The following is a 13,254-nucleotide window of genomic DNA, read 5'->3' as shown; positions in this document are numbered from 1 at the left end:
GCATGCTATTTATATATATTTTTTATTTTAAAAAAGTATTTTGTAGTTTATAATAATGTCATTTTTCATTCTGCAACAGATTTGGGAAAGGACCCACTGGTTCGTGGCAGGCAGGTTGTGGAGATCAGACACACTCTGAAGGAGCCACGGGCTTTGACTGATCCTGTGCGAACATCTGGACATACCATGGAGCTTCGCCGACGGGATGCTTATTGGAAGCAGGCTAATGGTATTAACAGATTTTTTAACTGGCTCTAGAATTTGTCAACTGAGATCTCTTTCTAAAATGTATCCTATACACTTTACAATAAGGTTCCATTAGTTAATGTTAGTTAAACTGTATTTACTCACATGAACAAATACTGAACTCCACAATAATTACACTATTTATTCATCTTTGATGGCATTAGTTAATGAAAATAAAGTCAGTACTTATTAACTCGGTGCATGAACTTCAGTAATATTACCAATCTTAACTTTGGATTTAAACCAACCCAGGCTCATTCTGAAAACGTAGTCCCGTGGACGTTTCTGTAGACTGTGCAACACATCGCCTGAGGTACGTATTTTTGCAGTTTTTGTTTTCCTCGAGAGGCTGCTGCGTGCGCTTTTTCATATTTCAAATTTCTCTCGCAAGTGCCGTTCGTGCCCGCTGTTCTTGCGTAAACCCACCAGAGGCCGCTGTCGACCGAACGTCTGTCTGACTGACTGAATTACTGGATGACTGAATGGCCGACCGACCAATCGACTGACCCACCATCCTCTTTCCCTAAATCCAACCAATTTTATCGATTGACCCGCCCACCCACTTACTTTCCTAAACCCAACCAACGACTTGCAAAAGCCATCCAGAAAAAGAAAAGCCCTGTTATTCACTTGATCGTTTTATTTATTTTTTTTCTGTTTTTGTCTTACCTAATTTCTGGACCCGCTCTTCCCTGGACTCGAACCCTGTCGTTATCGTCGTGGTCATTTTCTCTCTGCGTCTCAAGTCCACCGACGTACACGACGAGCTAACTGGACAAACTGGTTGCAGCGGGAAAGCCCTCCACACGGGGTAAAAACGTCACACCGCCCTGTAGCGTTCGTTTAAAAAAATTGAAATGCAGCCATACGTACCCCCGGCTACATAATTCGTGGTCTCCAGAAACGTCCGTAGGAGTACGTTTTCAGAATGAGCCTGGGTTGATTTAAACGCTATACAAGGATTTTTCATTCTTAGTTCATGCTAGTAAACACATTAACTTGCTTTAACTAATGAAATCTTTTTTTTATTTAATTTAATCATTTAAAAATTTATAGTTTATATATATATATATATATATATATATATATATATATATATATATATATATATTTATATATATATATATATTTATATATATATACACAAATAAATGTTGTGCTTTAAAGTTTACATCTATGTTTTTGTCTTGTGAACTAGTGTATATCAGGGTGTCCGCAAAGTCTTAAGTTTTAAAATGTCTTTAATTCCAAAGACTTTAAATTTAACCTAAATTTTAGGCCTTAAAACTCTTATATTCACTGAAATATTGTATTGTAGGTCTTAAATCATTTTAAACAGGTTCTTATGTCCATCTAAAGCTATCAAATCAGCACAACACCCAATCATCAACAATCCATCTCAATAAAACTTTTGACAAAACTATTTTTAAACAACATTTACCAATATGGTTTAATTATCCTCCTTACAATAACACTTGTTTAAATTTTCTCTGTATATGGAACATAGACCATATATGGTGAGGGCACTAACCTGTACAGAGTGTTGATTTGATTTGATTTGATTTGATTTGATTTGATTTGATTAATTTATTGCAAACAACAAAAAGCAATAAAATCATACATAAAGCAATTCTTTAAACAAAGTACATTTCATCATGGTCGAAATGGAGCTGGATGAAGTGCAAGCTTACAATTTTTCCCACCCCATTTTTACATACATCAATTAACTACTTCAAATTAATTATTGTAGTTTTTAAAGAGTTTTTTTTGTTTAAAAATAGTCTGTGTATACACCTTGAGTTTGGTTGTTTTGACACATTATTTAATATATATGGCTAAGAAACAACTAATTAAATTTTTTTCATGGGTATGTTCATTAACTCTGTATAAGTCTGAAATTTCATTGAAAATGGTCCTAAAAAGGTTTTAAAACGTCTTAAATTTGACTTTGTGAAACCTGCAGAAACCTTGTATGTGTAAACATATTTTATGTAAAATATCATACTCAACAATACACAATACTAAAACAAACAACATGCATTTACGATCGGTCTTAATTTGTTAAAAGGATTGACATTTTAACAAATCCTTCAAGGTTTATGTAAACTTTCAAGCACAACTGTATTCTTCATCCCTAATCCTACCCAATTCATAACCCTACCAACCATAATTACTCCTAAAAAGCAGCAAATTAGTAGTATATTGAGGCAAAAGTCATAGTTAGTGGTTTATTTTAATAGCAAGAACTTGAGAAAATGAAGTGTTTAATAAAATTATTATTCCTAGTTCCTTTTTATGTATCTATGTAAATGGGATCATTTTGACAATGTTGTCTGTACACAAACATTATACTGTGTAAACAGCCTAAAATTACAATTTTTAGCAATATTTAGAATTTTCATTTATAGTTTATAGTTATGTTTTCACAGTCATTTGTGATCATTTGAGTGTGTGTTTCTTAAAGTATGAATTTAAATAAAATGTTCTGCTTATTTATATTTATTAAGGTAGTAGTTGTGTTTATGCAGAATATGTACTTTACACATACGCAAAATAGACAGGTAATAAGCAACTATTTAATAGTGAGAATTGGTCTAAAGTAAAGTGTTACCAAATTTCTTTCTCTTTAAAAAAAGTCAGTCCCTAATTATTTGAGTGGTTGGCTCTCTGTTTCCACAAGTAAAAATGTTTTTTTTTTCGTTGGTAATAACCAGAAATTATTTATTATTATAAAAAAAAAAAAAAACGAAATTGAGAAGATTATTTGACAAGTTTGTATTTCAAGCTACCTTAGTCTTATGTAGTACATAGCATTTCCAGTTGTCCAGGAATGTTATTCACGTGTTTATTTTTGATTTGTGATGCAACCCCTTTAAAATAATATAGTCTGCATAAGCAATGATAAAACAGATTTGAATTCAGTGGAAAAGTAGTCAGTATCAGTTCAGTGCCTACACTCAAATGTGCTTTATCACCCATGACCATCTCACAGTTTGTGACTTCCGTTTTGGTTGCTTTTGTGGCTTAGACTGTGATGCATGAAAGGTTAGAGCACAACTGTAGGATCATTCATAGATCACGTGTCTGCATTAAAACAAAATGGATGTCTTGCCAAAATGACATCACTTTTTCTCACTTAAGACTTTGACAGTATTATTTGTCAAGTTAAAAGGCTATGATGTTTAAAAAATATATCATTTGGATTCAAGTTTATTTGAGTAAGCAAATAAATTGTAAACAAGTATTCTGACAGCCTTAAAGAGATAGTTCACTCCAAAATTAAATTTTTTATTATATTTTGTTTTGTTATATTTTTTTGTTACATAGTATAGATTTAATTCTTAACATTCTTCAGAATGTCTTGTATTGTGAAGAAAGAAATTCATAAAAGCTTAGAACCACTCAGGACTCAGCGCTATGGATTTTTTCCAATAGCCCGGATAAGTGGTTTAGATTTTTACTTGACCTGCCAATATTTTCACTGGCCCACCCAAAAATTGAAAAGAAAAGTTAATAGATATTTCTTAGACACTTCTTTTGAAATAATGTGTCAAAATGTTTGTAAATCTAGAATTTTAAATGTTTAAAAAATGTTAAATGTATAATGAGCAAAATTCAAAGTGTTATGCAAACAAAAGTAGCAGTATGGAAAATGTGCAGGTATTTTATTGCAAAACAAATGCATGGGTCTCAAATCTCAGCCCTAGCCTGGCCCTGGCCTGAGATGCACAGTCTGTGGCCCTGCCCTTGTCTAACAGCTTATCAGAATTCCGAGTCCAACCCGAAGCCTGTCAAACAGCTTATACTGTTACAGCCTTTAAAATAGTCCAGATTTGTATTTAATAAAAAGTTGATGTTTTATCAGAAGAATTTAGAGAAATATTTGGAGTTTTTTTTTGTTTTGTTTGTTTTTTAAGTGTAAGTTTTCGTTTAAGTGACATCGATATCCAAACGGTATGTTGTCCACAGTGAGTTTACTCAATTTACCCTTTGGCACCTACCTACCATGAGAGTTATTGCAAATTAATGCTGCTTATTTATTTATTTATTTATTTATTTATCACTTATTTATTTTTTTTACATAGTTTAAGTTGATTATTAAACAGTATGCATTGCGATATATTGACAAAGCAAGAAAGAATGAGAATAAATAAAGGTGTGCGTTTGTGTGTTTTAAAGTGTGTATGTACGTGCATGGTGGGATATGGGTAAAGAAATCTATTGGCTTTAGTTTTGTTGGTGGTTTTTCTGCATCACTGGCGATTCAAGACCACATGCATTAGATCTCATTGAACTTTTTTTTTTTAAGTATTTTTTCTACAGCTAGCCCGAAGCCCAATATGGGTGCTAGCTATGATGTGAAAATTGGCCAGAAGCCCGGGCTCAAATGCAGTGCTCAGAGGTGGCTGACCTTCCAAACTGACGGCAAACTGTACAAAACATCACTTCATTTTTAGTCATGTTGTACCCTCATAAATGCCTGCTTTCAAGACAGACGTTTTCCTTTAGCATCATAATTTGATGTTGCCGTCATGTTGCCGTCTCTTTACTGTACTGGTTGGTTATGGAAAAAAAAAGTGTCCTCACAACATTCAATCAGATAACCTGTCAGGAACCGAAAAGCAATATGGTGAGAAGGTAACATTTGAAGGCTTAAAAACACAAACTATTTCTCAATTCTAAGATTGTATTTGCACGCAACTGACAAAAAGTCGCAGACAAATTAAACTTTAGTGACAAGGCAGCAATGGCCAGATCGGGCCAGTAACGATCCTCTCTTCTGTCCCGAGCGTCTCGCACGCTGGCCCCAGGCCATCGAGCGGTCCTCATTGTTGAGCCCTACCACTTTATGGTGAGTAGGTGGTTAAAATGTTTAATTTTTTTGGGTGAACTTTCCCTTTAAACATGAACCTCAAATTACAATATTACTTTACTGATTACAGTAGAGCTAAATATGAAATATGGCTAAATGTTGGTTTTTCTTTTTATGTATACTTCTGTTTAAAAAAAAATCATCTTTCCAAGACTCAATTTATTTAAAACAACAAAAAATGTCACATTATTGCAATTAAAACAGTCTTGTAATTTATTTTTATTAAATCTTATTAAATGATCCTTCAGAAATTATTCAAATATGCTGATTCAATCCTCAGAGGTATTTCTTATTATTGGGAGAAGAACCACATATGGTCACTTCATTGACATTGAATGCAGTATAATTTAAGTCATATTAATTTAAAAGCTGGCATCATGGTGGCGCGCCTCACAGCAAGAAGGTTGCTGGTTCGAGCCTCGGCTGGGTCAGTTGGCATTTCTGTTTGGAGTTTGCATGTTCTCCCCCTGTTTTGAATAAGCTAAATTGGCCGAAGTGTATGTGTGTGAATGCAAGCGTGTATGGGTGTTTCCCAGTGTTGAGTTGCAGCTGGAAGGGGATCCACTATATAAAAAATATGCTGGATAAAAGCAGCGGTTCATTCCTTTGTGGCGAGCCCTGATTAATAAAGGGACTAAGCCGAAAAGATTAATGAAATTAAAAAGTTTTGTAATTCATAGAAACACAGTGAATCCCCAATATTAAGGGTTAATGTTAAAATCAATTTGATTTATTATGGATTTTTTCCAGGAGAATGTTTTTGTATTCTGTCGTTTTGGGTCAGTGTAATGAATTCTTGTTGGATATACATAATAAAAAACCAATAAATTAATGAATAGCCATAAATAGTCTTAATGTAGCAGCCCTACATCACCACATATAAATAGTAATGCTTGTTAAAAATAGTCTCCTTCATATACTTGTCTTTATATTTCTTTAAGTAACTGTATAATTGCATAGCTGTGTGTTTTTATTCATTTTTGTTTTTCTCAGTTCTTCCTGGCCGAAGGACTCTGCGCTTTCATCACAGTGGTGTCCAGGTGGAGCTCAATTTCTCTGCGCTGTTCTCCAATGTCCTGGTTGTGTTTGGTACGGTGAGGAACACGAGCGCTGTGGCCCAGGACTGCACCCTCATTCTTGAAAGCGAACCAGTAAGTCACAGCTTTTTCATGTCCTCTTTTGCTGACATAAACACATACACGTGTATACACCAGGGGGGATATGAGAGTCAGTATAGGAGGGCCCAAAAGAGGGAAGACGGCACGGAGTTCATAGTGGTTCGTATTTGAATGAACATCTCGAAGGGACATGAATAGAGTTGGGTATCGTTTTTTTATTTACCATATCAGATACTTTTGAAATGGGATCATGTTAGAACCTATAATTCAAAAAAAGCATCACAAAAGATGTTGGATGACATTAAAATATGGCTTTTTATTCTGAATAAATAAATAAATAAATAAATAAATAAATAAATAAACTGTGCTGGGCAAAGATATATGTATGTATTATTTATTGTGTATACCTAATACACACACATACATTAAAACAAAACAATAAAAAACTTTTTTTTGCATAGCTATTTAAATTTAAATGAAACAAATACATTTTTTTTTTTAATATTTATGCAAAAAAAGTTTTGTATCGTTTTATTTTAATGTATGTGTGTGTGTATTACATATACACAATATATATAATACATACATACAATTGAAGTCAGAATTATTAGCCCCCCTTTGAATTTTCAGAGCTAGGAAATTTACACAGTATGTCTGATAATATTTTCTTTATTTCAGCTACAATAAAATTAGTTTTTGATATTTTTAAAGCAATTTTAAGGTCAAAATTATTAGCCCCTTTAAGCTATATTTTTTTCGATAGTCTACAGAACAAACCATCATTATACAATAACTTGCCTAATTACCCTAACCTGCCTAGTTAAGCTAATTAACCTAGTTAAGCCTTTAAATGTCACTTTAAGCTGTATAGAAGTGTCTTGAAACATATATAGTATAATATTATTTACTGTCATCATGGCAAAGATAAAATACATCAGTTATTAGAAATGAGTTGTTAAAACTATTATGTTTAGAAATGTGTTGAAAAAATCTTCTCTCCATTAAACAGAAATTGGGGGAAAAATAAACAGGGGTGCTAATAACTCAGGGGGGGGGGGGGGGGTGGGCTAATAATCTGACCTCAACTGAATATTTTATGCCAAAACTAATTTTTATTTTGGATGCGATTAATCTTTGTCTAGCACCAAAATAAATAAATAACAAGTTTAAAGTAGATGTAAATATAAAACAGCAAATTAATGCAAAACTCAACAAATAAACAATAAATCTTAACCCACTCAACGTAGCTACAGCAATTTAACACTTACTGTGCTAATACTAAAAGCTAATACTAAAAGTAAAGTCGCTATTCTTAGTATAGTACAAACCAGCTTCAAATTTCAGTTACAATTATTTTGCAAAAAAAAAAAGATCATATTACCTTCTACTTAAATAATACTCCTGAATTACTGCATGTCCTAAACTGTGATCAAATTAAATTGAAGTTCACTATACATTTCACTATATTAGTCACAGTCACGCTTGATATTAGTCACAGTCTATCAAGCAATATCTTTTACAAAAGTAGACCTGAACAAACTTAAACGCTAATATACATTTGTATAAACAAACATTTTAAAAATGCAACTAAATATTAGTAAGTTGTTTTCCTGGTTATATTTTGCATCTTTGTTCCATTTTTTTTATCACAGTTGATTAACATTGAGGATTTTTTATGCGTGTATACACACACAAACAAACACATAATAGATAATTAGTATAAGAGTTAATAAAAATAATTTTTTTGCAAAGTGACTCTATAATGCCAATAAAAAGCTAGATTTCTTTAAATAATCTTCATTCCCTCGAACTCTTAATTTTGTGCTTAAAATCCTTTCTTAATTTAAAGATTCATATTGCACATTTGATACAGTGCACTCATGTAGATACATGCATTTAGATTGTACTTCTATTACCAAATACTTGCATGCAATTACTGTATATCTAAAAATAATTTCTGAAGTGACTGTAATCTGTAATTACACTGTTATCTGTTAACCCACCATCAAAGACATACACTGACTACACCACAATCCAGGGTTTTATTCACATGAACATGAACATATTTACATTGCACCATAACCAACACCATTACATTTAGATTTTTTTTTACGTTAGCTGAAGACACCAAATATAAAATGCGACGACGTCTTATTGCAGTTTACTGTAGTGTGCAAGAGTTCAGCAAAAGTAGGTTGACTTTAAAACAAAACTGTGAGTCTGCTGACCTCTAGCGGTGAGAAAGTGTAACATTATGTACATTAACATTTACTTAGATTATTGTAAAAATTATTCAGTTATATAAATTATTTGTCTGAAAAATTTTATTAAATACTCACTTAGGAATTTAATTATGGACTGCCCAAAACCTCAGCATATAGACAAGAGAGTCCAACATGGCCTTTAAGCTTTATTTAAAAAAATATTCTTAAGCATTTTTATAACAAATATAAACTTCTTTAGTTAACTAAAATTTCTGCAAAAACGTTTAACACTGTACGTGTCAAAACATGAAGCTTTTCAATGATATTTTGATATATTTGTTAGATGCATTTCATATATTGTCATGAAGTAATTTCTGATTTAATTTGTTTTTGAGCATGTGCATCTTGTATTGATTTAATGTGAAAAAAAATTCTGCAAAATACATTTGAATAAAAGAAAGATAAAATGACTTTGCTTCTGTGAACTAATTTATACAGCACTGTTGAATTGATTTACAGTCAAATACACATTATAATTGCAATTAAATTACATAAAATTACCAGTAGACAGAGTTAGGGCTGGGCCGATAAATGACATTATATAAAATCACGATAAAAATTATGTCAATAACAATGATAAACTCTGGACTTTTACTCTATATTGATCTAAGAGCCAATCACACAGTAGAAATGTGCAACAATGGGAATCTAGAAGTGTGTTGATATTAGAGATGTACCGAATTTTCAGCCGAAAATATGTTATGCCATTTAATGGACCCTCTAATTTTTGTTTTTTCAGTCATTGTTGGGGTACTCTTAAATCTGGAAGCATTAACAACTTGTATCGAAATGTATATCGTTATCGTTCATTATGGAAAATAATTATCGAGATTACATTTTTGCCATATTGCTCAGCCCTAGACAGAGTTGCTTTACGTTTTCAGTAGATTAAAGTACTTTAATTACAGTAACTAGTTACCTTGTAATTATTTACTTTGTAATTACATGAAAACTGGCTGTACAGCACTTGTTTTGATTTGATTACAGCTTAAACAGTGACATGTTTTTTGTTTTTAGAATTTGCAGGACATTTTTTCAGCTTCGGGCAGGTCAGAGGATATGGACTCTCTGTTTGTAAGCGATGGTCAAACTCCTGACTGCTCTCTCAGATTATGTTGCCTTCAAAGACTCCAGGTACATTCAAGCTGTTTTTTCTCTTTATGAGAAAAGTCTGGTATATATCTTAAATATCTCTATGAACTTGAACATATGATTTATATGAATATTGTAAACAGTTAAATAACAATAAGTGATGTGGAACTTTCAATATTTTAATGATTATTGATTACTTTTGACTTAAATGATTTATCACACACACATATAAATATGTACATATACATCTACATATTTTATATGATACTGATATATGTACACTATCGGTCAAAAGTTTGGGGTCAGTTTTTTATGCTTAAATTTTTTTAAAGAAAAATATTCTGTTCATCAAGGTGGCATTTATTGAATGTAAAAAAATTGTTAAATATTTATTACAATTTTAAATAACTTTAAATGAAAATTATTACTTAATATTGCTTTTATTACGATTATCATTAATAATAATAATAATAATAATAATAATAATAATAATAATAATAATATTAATATTAGAGAGATTGCTGAAGCATCGTGTGACTGGAGATATGAAGCTGAAAAATGATCTTTAAAATCATTGGATTAAATTATTAAATTAAATCATAAACTACTTTTGAACAGTTATTTTATCGAGCCATTACATTTTACAATTTTACAATTTTTACTGTATTTTTGAAATGCAGCTTTGGTGAACAGAATAAGCTTATTTTAAACCCCAAACTTTTGACCGGTATTGTATATAAATTCAATTCTTTATTAACAACATGAAGTGAATCAAAACATACATTTGTCCTAATCAAGAATTTGTGAAAGAACTGCAAATCTATTCTGAAATATATGTTAAAGTTTGTAAAATCTAAACTGATAATTCTGAAGTCTAAACTGACAATTATAGAATCTAAACTAAGAATTCTAAAATCTACTGTATATGGACAGTTCTAAAATCTAAACTGACAATTCTAAAATGTAAACAGATAATCTTAAATGTAAACTGATAATTCTAAAATGCAAAACAATAATTCTAAAATCTAAACAAACTATTCTAAAATCTAAATCAATAATTCTAAAATGCAAACTGATAATTCTAATATCTAGACTGACAGTTCTCAAATGTAAACTTATATTTCTAAAATCTAAACTGACAACTCTGAAATCTAAACTGATAATTCTAAAATCTAAATGGACAGTTCTAAAATTTAAACTGATAATTCTGAAATCTAAATCGATAAAATGCAAACTGATAATTCTAATATCTAGACTGACAATTCTAAAATGTAAACTTGTATTTCTAAGATCTAAACTGATAATTCTAAAATCTAAATGGACTGTTCTAAAATCTAAACTGACAATTCTAAAATCTAAACTGATCATTTTAAAATCTAAAAGCACAGTTCTAATAAACAAACAATTCTAAAATGTAAACTCATATTTCTAAAATCTGAAACTGACAATTCTAAAATGTAAACGGATAATTCTAAAATCTGAACAAACAATTTTAAAATGTAAACTGATAATTCTAAAATCTAGACTGACAGTTCTAAAATGTAAACTTATATTTCTAAAATCTAAAATTGACAATTCTAAAATGTCAGCTGATAATTCTAAAATCTAACGGACAATTCTAAAATGTAAACTAATAATCCTAAATGTATACTGGCGATTTTAAAGTGTAAACTGACGATCATAAAATTTAAACTGACAATTCTAGAAACTATCCTGATAATTCTACAATCTAAACTGACAGTTCTAATAACTGACAGCTCTAAACTGATAATTCTGACAATTCTTAAATCTAAACTTATAATTTTATAATCCCAATGGAAAATTATGAAATCTAAACTGAGAATTCTACAATTTAAACAGAATTCTAAAACAAACAGAATTCTAAAAATCAGAAAATGCAAAAATCTAAATTAGAATTCTAAAAGCTAAACTGAGAATTCTTCTTCCAGATGTCTCTGTTTGTTTAAGTATTATTACATATTAAAATGCATTAACTTACTGTTATTGTAGCTCTTTGCAATTTGCAGGACCATTAATATTAATATACAATAATCCATCAAATCTGAAACTCAAAAAACAGTATGAAAAGGCACTGTTTTTCTGAACATCACTGCAACGTTTCAGGGATCTGTGGTTATCAGGGCGAAACTGCACTACACTCACGCACGAACCAAAGAGCGTCTGACAGAGAGCAGAGAGGTGGACATAGACAGACCTCTCATCTCCTCCTGCAAACTCAACCAGATGAAGACTGTGGACAGAAGGCAAGATGCTCGAGGCCACACTCTGGACCACATGTCTAACATTAGATGGTCTCAGCATCATCGTCCTCATCATCAGCAGCAGCAGCAGAACCATTCTCGAGTGGGACGACCCTACACACGAAAAGCTGAAAACCTACTGCAGAGCTCAGCCAAATCGTCCTCCATGAGCAGCAATGAGCCTGAGGAGAACGATGAAAATGATGAGAATGAATTCACTATGTGACTCTCCTTGAATTTTCCAGCACAGTAAGACATTGGTATTGAGGGGATAAAGGATTTTCTTACATTAATTGTATACTTTTGCTTACTAATTAGCATTGGTATACATGTGCATGTGTGTGTGTGTGCTTGTGTGAGTGAGTGAGAGAAATGAAAGGAACTAGTTCTCATATATTTATACCAATGTTTATAAATCAAATCAAGTGTAATCTTTTGATATATCTTATAAAGTGTTTCTTAAGGAGTTTTCTTGTGTGATTAAATTTCAGATTCAAATGACATTTATTTGGGATTGATTGTGTAAAACTTATGTTAGCACAGGAAATTGATTAAATATTCATTATTAATTTCACAATCAAAAATAGGGTACCATTATATTTTGATGATGTTTTATGAAAAATATGATGATTAAGTTTCACACACAAGCAACAAACTAGATTGGGGAGCATCGGTTATAATCAATAATGTGATAATAAAAAATAATTAATTATAAAATAATAATTTATTGTCTATTTCAAAACTTGTCTGTCAGTCAGTCCATCCGTCCGTCCGTCCATCCATCCATCCATCCATCCACTCACTTGTGACCCCCAAAATGGTAATTCCAGTGACTTGCGACCCCCACTATCCTTGTAGGTGGTTATAAACATACAAACATTGCACACAACAATGCACACACACCAGTAGGAACTATATAAACGAGCTTATTGACAACACAAAAAAGTGCAACCGTTTAAATAATGGATAGCTCATTCCTCAAAAGCAAGTATTCATGTCAATGAAAGTTTTACTGTGCTCATATTGCTTCATTTACTCAAATGGATTTAGTTCACAATACTCATTAGGATTAGTTTTTGAACTTAAATGGTTTGTTGCAATCGGTTTCCTTAAACTGTTTGAGTTAAACTTTCTGGGTTTTACAGTGCAGCGCAATAATAAAACTGAAAGACTGATGGCTTTTTATTGAATGTTGTTTTTTATGTAACTATTAAAGACTATTTTTATTTCCTGTATGTATTGGATAAAAATATGGTAATTCTAATGGTTTAATATATGATATTTTTGGAAATCACCAAGTGACCCCCACCTCATTGTCTCGGAACTACTGAGTTTTAGTTATTACTAAATTATATTATTTATAATAAATGAGAAATCTTACATTTTAATAATAAAATATT

At 31.4% G+C, this 13,254-nt stretch overlaps 1 protein-coding gene across 3 annotated transcripts in view; it reads left to right on the top strand.

Annotated features, from left to right (window-relative positions):
* The window catches only part of malt3 (MALT paracaspase 3), a 37,778-nt gene extending 24,755 nt beyond the window's left edge, over positions 1 to 13,023 (top strand). For 2 of the 3 annotated variants that reach the window (XM_056478884.1, XM_056478883.1), the window contains 4 exons: positions 80 to 229; positions 6,113 to 6,270; positions 9,519 to 9,635; positions 11,718 to 13,023. In XM_056478884.1, coding sequence (XP_056334859.1) covers positions 80 to 229; positions 6,113 to 6,270; positions 9,519 to 9,635; positions 11,718 to 12,080 — 788 coding nt within the window. In that variant the 3' untranslated portion in view covers positions 12,081 to 13,023. The remainder of the gene's footprint in view (positions 1 to 79; positions 230 to 6,112; positions 6,271 to 9,518; positions 9,636 to 11,717) is intronic. The other variant, XM_056478881.1, reaches the window with a different exon arrangement.
* The last annotated feature ends 231 nt before the right edge of the window (positions 13,024 to 13,254 follow it).

This window comes from Danio aesculapii, chromosome 18 (genome assembly GCF_903798145.1).
Source record: "Danio aesculapii chromosome 18, fDanAes4.1, whole genome shotgun sequence".
Lineage (NCBI taxonomy): Eukaryota > Metazoa > Chordata > Actinopteri > Cypriniformes > Danionidae > Danio > Danio aesculapii.
Note: the sequence above shows the minus strand (reverse complement) of the source record. Positions and strands in the feature narration are given on the sequence as shown.